A 10,422-nucleotide genomic window follows, 5' to 3' on the forward strand; every position below is an offset into this window, starting at 1 on the left:
CTTATTATATATGTACACAAATGAAATGGCAAAATGCTCTATTCTCCAAATCTAGCTCATGTGGAAACTTATAGGAGGTGGAGTATCGATATGTATCGTGCTGATAACCTCCTGATACGCCCCAGGGATTGTATCGGGTCAGCCACTGATTCATTGGTTATTGGGCGTTAAACCGATCCCTCTGAATCGGTTTCCAAAAAAAAGTAAAACCTTAAAAAACTACCGATAAAAAAGCCTACCTTCTCAGCCCCCAACAAGATTACCCCCTCAACGTCTGGGGCTGAGGGGCTGATTTGATCTCAATGCCGATAAATAAATAATATAAATAATCGCAGGAAAGGATACTCATAGATAAAATTCGATCCTTCTGTCTCTCTGGATATTTGGAGATATGGGTTATTGAAATCATGTCTTTTAACCATCAAATTAGAAAAGTACATATTTTACCAACATCAACAAAAGATGAAGATACAGAGATTTTACTTAAACTTGCAGTGCAAGAAGAATGTAGATAGAAAAAAAAACGAACCAGCAATTCACAATCTCGCACTTTGCTCCTCTGTTTTTCTCGATTAAATTTTTAGCTCCGCTTGACGGGGTCGAAGTTGGCGACGCTAATGACAGCGCCAACTATAACGCTAAGCACAACTCCACCGGCAACAATGCTGAGTAAGAAGTTCTTGAGAGATGGGGTGATTCCAGATCCAGCAGCCTCGGCCACCTCTGGGATCACCATCGAAGCGGTCAGTGCGGCAGCTGTCAATCCCGTCACAGCCTTCTCCTTCAGCGACGCTCGGACTTGAAGCTTGGACCCGGCTCTTGAAGTTGTGGTCGCCATGGCCTTTGATGGCCTCACTGGCAACGGCTTCAAGAAGGCCTCAGAACCAATGGATACCCTCTTGTGGCTTGCAGAAGTCAATGACATCGCCATCGAAACCGCGGATGTGGATGCCATCTCTGTTTTCTGTCTCTGTTCTGCAATTTTACAGGGAGGAGGCTTCGATGTAGGAAAAACTGTTGTAGGCTTGTAGCGAGTGTTACTCTGTTTTGAGAGGATGGGAGGAAGCAAAGTCCTTAGTGGATAGAAGGATTCTGATTAGAGGTGGAAATTTGAGATCTTAGCTGCCATTTCATCACGCTCGTCCCACGTGGCTTTTTCTCCGCCCGGTTTTCATAGATAAGGTTATCGGTTCTCTGGGTCTACCACGTCAGCATATTTCCCGCTTTGAAAATCCCTTTCAAATTATCAGCTACGCCCGATGACATAGCCTTGGGCTAAAACCTGAAATCACGGCCTTTGGATGTATTTTGGGCCCCACATTCAACTCTAACAGCTGTGATTCACGGCTTTAGCCCACCAACGGACGTAGCAGATCTTTCTCCGAAATCTATACCCTTGAAACAATATACTGTGACACAGAAGCGTGTGGATTGGACGGAGACAGGTCGTTGATCAGCTTTCAGACAGGCCAAGTTCGTGCTCGCACCGTGGGTTCACGGGATGAGTAAACCCGCCAACCAGAAACGGCCATGTCATCGGGCGAGTAACAGGTAATACAAAAAGACAAAAAAAATTCAGAGTTCGCCTGTCCTCATTTCGAACTCCCTCCCTCCACTTTTTCGTTCTCCTCCACCGGTCCTACCACAGAAGCATTCACCGGCATCCTCACTTCATACCGGCGTTCGTAAATGCGAAAGCTACCGGCAATGAGATGGATATCATTCGACGTCCGGCGTCCGTTTTCAAGCCCTTCTTCTTCTTCGTTCAGTGAAACAGGAGCCGGTGTGAGCTGCGGTTTTTCAACTTGTTGAAAATAGAAAGGAAAAAACAACATTAATTTTGCAATAAGAAGAGGAAAAAGATAATTGGAAGAAGAAGAAGAAAAAGAAGAAAGGCCTGAAAACGGACGCCGGATGATATCCCTCTCGCAGTCAGTGGCTTACATATTTACAGACGCCGGTGGATGCTGCTGTGCTAAGTTCGGTGGAGGCAAATGAAAAACATGGAGGGAGAGAGTTCGAAATGAGGCAAGCAAACTCTGATTTTGGCCAAAGTGCCGTTAATGTTGCCTTCTACTCGCCCCGACGACGTGGCCATTTCTGGTTGGCGGGTTCACACATCCTGTGAACCCATGGGTTCACATAACGTGGACTAAAATACAACCCCAACAGTAATTAAATACAACCAAAGAAAGAAAACTCAAGTCGATAATAAATTGAGAATTCTAAAACTGCAATTGCTTGCGGTGTAAATGCCATTCTACACTATGGAATATAGTCATGGGTGTCCATGAAAAACCGAAAAATCAAATCGAATCGAGAAAACTGAATTGGAAAATGCGGTTAATTAAATCAATTGGTTTAATTTTGGTTTGGTATTTTTAAAAAATCGAAGAACTGATTTGGTTTTTGGTTACTCTAAAAAAACTGATGGTTAATCGAACCGATCGATATATAAATATATATATGTATATTTTAAATATATGTCACATATTTTCTATATATTATATATAAATATATATGTATTATATATATTGTATTTATAATAATCTATTTATAAATATATTATATGTTTTTATAATATTTATAATATATTATATCATTTATTATTTATAATATAGTATTATACATATATTTATATAATATGTATTATGAATATAAAAAATCAAAAAACTGAACTGGTCAAAAAATGAAACCAGCATACTGCTTAACCAGTGGTACCGGCTCGGTTTTGGTTTGGAGGAATTAAAAAACTGGTAGGACCAGTTCGGTTTTGGTTTGGAGAAATTAAAAAACCGGTAGGACCGGTTCGGTTTGTAAAAAATGTCCATGGTTTGGTTAATCGAACCGTGGACTCCCCTAGTCATGATCCAGTTTAGGAGTGTAAATGGGGACAAATGGATTATGAAGGTAAAAAATTTACATAAAAAATCAGTGTTTAACATTTCATGTAAAAACTTAAGTATATGTTTGGCATCGATACTTCAGATAAGAAAACGGTGCTGCTGATGTGTGGGTTGGAAGCACCGTTTTCTCTGAAAACGGTGTTTTTTTATCTGTTTGGAAACATTGATGCCAGGTAAGACTTTTATTGGAGCATCAACAACACTTTCTATTTGGTACCAGTGCTCCATGTATGTTTTTCAGCATTGGTACCCATTATAGGAAGTCCATGTCACTGCCACGTCATGTTCTCATTGGCAGCAACAAGTTGCAATATGAGAAAATTCCAAATTCAACATTGCTCCAAACCATGCCTTTTCGATTTCCAAGGTGTGACTTGGAACATTGTTTTTTTATAAAAAATGGTTCCAAACAAATAGGCATTTCTCGGAGCACTATTTTTTCAGACATGATGTTGATGTATCGTGTTTTCTGGAGCAACGGCATTAATCCCAAACAGATGCTAAATGAACGGAGTTTTATATTTGTACGTTAACATCGCTACCAAATACTTGTCAAATCTAACCAGAGTGCAATATAACACATGTCTGGAGTTTATACCACAAACAAATATAGCCAAAGAGCCCACTTAAGAGGGCTTCTACTGATTGAGCCACTATCGAAAGAGATCAAATCTGCCACCCACAAGATTTCCCCCTACAACGTTCCACAATACATCCCTGCTGTGTATTGGTAACATCTCCCGGTGAAGACATCATCATTTCTGGTATATCATCGGGAGATGTTCTCAATACACGGTGGGGATATGCTATGGGACATTGTGGGGGGCAATTTTGTAGGGGGCTGATTTGAACTCCTACTGAAAAGCAGCGGTTGTTGAGCATGCCTGTTCTGGATATGCTACTTTGGAGTAACTTCACTCCATAGCCATAAAAATGGCATTCAAAACACACGTCTGTGTTCCGGATTTTTACAGAACATAGCTTCTGCATTTTTCATGTGGAGTACATATTGAAACACAAGAAATGAAGAATCCCTCCCAACCGACACTAAGAATTTAAAGGTCCATATGGTTTGTAACTCTAATTGAAATTAGAATGGTCTATTCCTATAGTTTGTTTGATTCAGATAGGAATGAAATGAAAATTAAAATAAGCAAGAATGAGGTTTTCTTTGTAAGGGAAGGGTAAGGAATGACCATTTTCTCAAATGGGATAATGCCATTTCAGCAAAAATAGGAATAAGATTCGGCCCAACCAAATAGTTTGAATCGGAATAATCTATTCAAATTTCGATTCTAAACCCCTAGTCATGCAAACTAGACGGGCCAAAGCACATTATACATGCAAAACTTAAGAAGCCCTCCTTTAAATTAATTCATGCATATTCATGATATAAGCTTTTACTTTCCTTCTTGGGAAACTGGTAAGTCTAGTAGTATATTATGTGCGAGAGTTGAAACTCAAAACTATGTTCTAAGTAATCATCATCCATCCATATGCCTTATCCAAGGTTCAAATTATTGACATGTATCGGCCCGTATTGGCCAATACGTATCATTTTGGGACGTCTCCGACACACCCCTACAGTGAGTGTATCGGGGGTCTGACCGGTTTAGGGGCTGGAGGAGCTCTAAACCAGCTCCCTTGAACTGGTTTAGAAAAAAAATGTAAAAAAAAAAGGTATCGATTTTCCCAATATGCCCCTATCGACATATTGGGTGTATCAATATTTTGAACCTTGGCCTTATCCCAATTATATGGTATCAGTTGTCTTGTTTCCCAATCCCTTCTATTTAATGGTTTCAATCATTTCATTGTGAAAAGCATATCCACTCCCAACAATAAAACATTGCAATAGTATCAAAACCAAATTATAATATCACCATTTAGGGGGCATTCCTTTTTTTTGGATTTTGAGGGGGTAAAGTTGGTCAATGAGATTTTGGTTCCCATTAACCAAGAATCTCATGTTCTTTTTTTAGATTTATGTGGGAACCAGTGAAAGTTTATTTTCCTAGGTAAGTGATACTCATCTCTAGGTGGTTAAATAACTTTCCCGCCTAGGGGGAAAGTTGCCAACACTTGAATGGGACAAAAATACCCCTTTTAATAATTAATTTTTATGGCTAAAATGGTCATTACCTTATTTACATAAAAAATAAAAGAACATGGGTAAATACACTTACCTGGGTAAGTGCATTTACCTAGATAAGTAACTTACCAAAAAGTGAACGGGGCCTTAATGGCTCCAAAGATATCACTGGACGATCATGCTCGTGGAACAATAATACTTAAGAATATAATGCTTCAATAAACACACTTTTCTTGTTAAAGATATGTTGGGTTAGGTTCAGGTTGCCCAATGGCTCAACCCAACTTTTTTTTCTGGTTGGGCTTGGGTTAACCCGACCCCATTTGCACCCATTGAGCCTGCACATAGCTAAATTTGGTTGTCTGTGTTAGAATGGGGATAGATTGCTGGCAGTTGTCTTGATGTTTTTAGATGGAAGAAGTGAAAAAAAAAATCTAATCAAAGACAAATTTTGGTGCATGAACTATATAATGAAGTGAAAAATGTGAATCAATGATAAAATGATATGTCACAAACGACATCTTTAACATTGTTAAGGTCTTGATGGTGAATGCACCTTGTGAAAAAAATGTAAATAAATGAAAAATAAATAGACTATGTGTGGTCTTTAATACAATAAATTGAAATCTTGGATTTAATGTGTAACAAGTCTATACTACTTTAGAAAGCACCGATGGCCTCAAGAATATTTCTGAAATTTTCTAAGGACAAAATTTACACTTTTATATTTACATTTATTGATAAAAAGTGAGAGCAAATAGGATAATCGGTTCTTGATATTAAATGACTTTAAAATAGGTAATTTTAAGATATTCAATGCATTCAATTCTCTCTCATTAAATCCAATATTTAAGTTATTAACTTGCATTCATGTTCATTGAATCATATATTTAAGTCATTTTTATTTCTTTTCATCATTAACTTTTATTAATTAAATCCATACTTAACAAATTAATAATTACAATAACATAGAAGTTTATACTTTTAAAACCTACCTAACAAAAATAGCCTTTACATCTAGGTGATGGTGAGAAATTAAATCATTTTGGGTCAAATGGGTAAATCCATGTTGCCACGATTAAATAATAAAATTAAAAAATAGATAAAATGGAAAAAAATGGAAATAAAAAAAATTGGGAACATTTTTAACATACATATTAAACAATAATAATTATGATAAATAAGAAATGTTTTTATTAACGATGGAAATGGAATGTAAAATTTAAAACCAATTAGAAATAAAAACATTTTCCTATTCCACTAATTAAATTCTATATTTAAGATATATTTTTCTCATCATTAAACTCTTGTAATTAAATCCACAATATTAATTTTAATAGTATAAAAATAGATACTTTGAAAAGTAATTTGAAAACAAAACCATTTTCTTTCCTCTGGTAGTGGGCAAGAAATTTGACCATTTGGGGTCAAATGGATTAATAAATAATGCCATAATTAAATAATAAGAAATTAAAATAAATAACTACGAAATGTAAGAAGTATTTTTATTAATGATGAAAATGGAATTCTAAATTTAAAATCTAACTAGAAATGAAATGATGTCATAGTCAAATAATATTTTTTTTAATAATCGAAAATACAAAGAATCACTGAAATAAAAAAAAAAAAAAAGCTAAAGAAAATTTTGGGTACATATCTAATGTTATATATTTATAAAAAATAAAATATTGGGTACATCTCTAATATTATGCATTCATTATATTGAACAAAAATAAGTTTTATACATAAAAAAATAATTTTATCAATGATGGAAATGTAATACAAAATTTAATGTCAACCTAAAAGTCAAACTATTTTTCTTTTTAGATGGTGGGTTAGCGTATTGAGTCAAATGATACCACAAACAAATAAAAATTAAGTGTGATAAATAAAAATATTTTATATAATGTAAATGAAATATATAATTTAAATGGAAAATTATAGTCAAAGTTGGTTGTACATTTAAAATTATGTTGCAGGTTGGTCCAGAAACCAACAAAACTCTGACAACCAGCCCTACATTTCAAATTATAAAAAAACCCCACCATGTCATCAAAGCTTATGTGGTTGTTGCCAAAATGGGACTCTTAGTCCATGTTGGACACAACAAAAAACCTATACCAAAAATAGGTTTTCAGTTTCTCTCCCGCTTCATCTATCTCTTGATCTTCCTCCCTTCATTCTCACTCTCATAGTCATATCTTGATCTTCCGCTCCTTTTATCTTTTCCACTCTTTTAGCTTTGGTCTATAGCCAAATCAAAACCTCTCTCTCTCTCTCTCTCTCTCCCCCTCAATTTCTATCATTCTCCAATTGGTTTAAATTTCATAGCCAAGAGTTTCTTGTGAATTTTTATCAAATTGGTGTAATGATTTTTGAACCATACCAAATTGGTTTCATGTTCTTTTATACAATCTGATTAATACTATATAAGTGTGTAAGAAGAAAAAACAATGAGAGAGGGAACGAGAGAGAAACTGAGGAGGAAAAATAGAAATTAAAGAATGAGAGAAATTGATATAGAGAACATAAATATAGAAACAAAAAACCATTTTTATTTATTTTCAAATCACAAAGTCGTTGAGCAGATAAAGATGATTGAGAGAGAGTGTATGACTAAAAACATTTTTTTTCCAATCACCCAACATTAAAGGGCAATTTTTATATAAGCTTTTTGTTGTGTCCAATATGAATTAAGAGTCTTATGTTGGCAACAACCATATAAGCCTTTGATGACATGACAAGGGTTTTTATAATTTGAAAGGTAAAGTTGGTTGTCAGAGTTTTATTGGTTTAAGGACCAACTGGTAGCCTAATTTTAAATGTACAAGCGCCTCTGACTATATATTTCCCTAATTTAAAACTAATCCAAATGCAAATATATATTTTTTATCTAGATGGTGGGTCAACAATCCAACTTTTCAAAGAAACCCATGATGTCGTAATTGAATAATAAATATTTAAAACAAGATAGAACACCAAAAATGAAAATGTATAGAATTTTGCCGAAAACATTCGAGAACATTTCTAATGTTATATATTCATCATATTAAATAAGCATAATTGTTAAAATAAAGGTTATTTTTATTTATGATAAAAATGTAATACAAAATTTAATAATAATAATAATAATAATAATAATAATAATAATAATAATAATAATAATAATAATATTTGCTAAATGATGGAGGATGATTTAACCCGACCCCTTGAAACGATGACACATGGACCTAACTCAGCACGAGCAAACATCTCAGCACCGCAGCCTGACTATGACTAAGTAACGAGTCTGCATGACAGCTCGCTATGTCATAGCTCGCTACACCATAGCTCGCTACAACGCGAGCTCGAGGTCCCCCGAGCTACTGAAAGGGAATACTCAAAGACAAGTCTATCCCAGCTTGCTCCAACACTTAGGCAGAAAAACTGCCCCAAAGACAACCTTGAGAAGGGTCACCTCGAAGTACTCCTAGGAGCTCGCTACAAAGTAGGTGGCGACAGCCCGAAACGTCTAGAACTTCTTTTGGAAGAACATAGTGTGCCACTTTGATTTACCTCAGGTATTGATTTCTAATAACGGTAAGCAATTCAAGGACATCAAATTCAAAAACTGGTGCCAAGACATGGGGATCTGACAGAACTTCACATTGGTTGCACACCCTCAAGCAAACGGTCAAGCAGAGGTCACGAGCAGAGCTATCCTCCACGGACTGAAGGCACGGTTAGACTGAGCTAAAGGACTATGGGCATACGAGCTACCTAGTGTTCTGTGGGCTTACCAAACCACCGAGAAGACCGCCACAGGAGAGACTCCCTTCAACCTCACCTACGGTACCAAGGCAGTCATCCTAGCTAAGGTCGAGGTTCCCTCGCTACTACTGGAAGCATATGATGACAAGGCAAATGAAGATGAACTACGTACCAATCTTGACCTACTCAATGAGGTAAGGGACCTCACATATATTAGGACCGCAACTTACCAGCAAAGAGTAGTTCGATACTATAGCACCAGGGTCAAGAAGCGTAACCTCTACGTCAATGACCTAGTCCTTCGTAAAGTTATGGTACCTGAGCCCAGCGTTGACAAACTCGGACCGAATTGGGAGGGACCCTACCGAGTGAAACGGGTGCTCGGGGAAGGAACAAACGAGCTCGAAACCCTTGAAGGGAAACAAGTACCTCATGCATGGAATATTGTCAACCTAAGGCAGTATTACCTGTAACCATTGAGTAGACCATGCGTCACTCTCAGAGCCTAAGGGCCAAAATGCCGAGCTAACATGACCTCAGCGCAATGAGACCCATTCGCCTCAATGACATGGGCAAACTCCAAGAGTAGACTATTAGTTGGACCAGATGAGGTGCAGCCTACAAACATACAGTTCGGGCATGCATGGTAATTACTTCGCGTTATACTATAAAGATGCCTACAACACTAAGGAATAGCTCGGGATAATGATTACCGAAAAATTCTATTTCAAGCATGTAGCTCTAATAGCTCGAGTGATGAGATTGCTTTGGCAAAAAATAAAAGAGCATACCATACTTAGAAAAAAAGAAAAATTCCATTACTACTTCATAAAAAGAAAAAAAAAATCGAGCTAAACAGCTCGGTAAAGTTCAACAATATTTAAAAAAAGGGCACAACTGCCCATGAAGAAGATTTTTTGAAAACCAGGTTTTGGCACCTGGGAACCATCAGAAGTCAGTCAAAAAAGCAGAAAAACAGAGCCGCTAGCCTCAAGGGTCCACCTACTCCACCTCAGAGTCGGGTTCCTTCTCCTCTGCCTGGTCCGCCGTCTAGGGAGCCAGGCCCTTCATTGTGATGCCGTCGAGGTTGAGCCCAGAGAACTTCATTCGGACTAACCAGCAGTAGAGCTTGAATCCGGAGCGGTACGAGCTCAAGCCATACTCCACTTGGAGGTCATGGTATTCTTGGGAGTCCTTGAAGTGCCAGGCTGCCTTAGCCCGCTCGGCCTCCACCATGGTGTCGAAGTTCCGAGTTTGGTCCAGAAGTGTAAACTCCAAGTCTCAGACCTGTTGGCGAAGGAGCTCCCTCTCCGCTGCCGCCCTCGACAACTCTCCTCCCTGTAGAGCGCGCTCTCCTCAGAAAGCCTAGTGATTTGTGCCTCCTGGTCAAGGGCAAACAGCTCCTGGGCCTTGCTCCCCTTGCGAGTCTAAAGGAGCTCACCTCGGCCCTAGTCGAGCTCGCCCTAGAGCTTCTAGACGATGGCCCTCTGATTGCGAGCGTCACTGGAGTGGATGTTGGTCTGGAGGGCCATGGCGTGGATGGCGGTGTTCACCTGCCAACAAGAGGCTAAGGTCAGAGAATAGCAAAAAAAGGGAAAGAACGAAAAGAAAAAGCAAAGGTTACTTACCACCATAAAATGGGAGGCAAAAAACGCGACGAGCGCCTTGGGCTCC

The 10,422-nt window shown here is 37.8% G+C and overlaps 1 protein-coding gene across 1 annotated transcript; it reads right to left on the reverse strand.

Moving 5' to 3' along the window:
* Positions 1 to 396: 396 nt before the first annotated feature.
* On the reverse strand, positions 397 to 1,096 carry LOC148846845 (uncharacterized). Its single transcript, XM_088949002.1, has one exon. It carries the CDS (start codon positions 953 to 955, stop codon positions 581 to 583), a length of 375 nt encoding a protein of 124 aa, XP_088805128.1. The 5' UTR covers positions 956 to 1,096; the 3' UTR covers positions 397 to 580.
* Positions 1,097 to 10,422: the final 9,326 nt, after the last annotated feature.

This window comes from Nelumbo lutea, chromosome 6, assembly GCF_056320005.1.
Source record: "Nelumbo lutea isolate HS-2025 chromosome 6, American lotus-T2T, whole genome shotgun sequence".
Taxonomy (NCBI): domain Eukaryota; kingdom Viridiplantae; phylum Streptophyta; class Magnoliopsida; order Proteales; family Nelumbonaceae; genus Nelumbo; species Nelumbo lutea.

Bases quoted from the DNA above. Each gene is read 5' to 3' on its own strand.
- LOC148846845 (XM_088949002.1), bottom strand. From the start codon at position 955: ATGGCATCCACATCCGCGGTTTCGATGGCGATGTCATTGACTTCTGCA.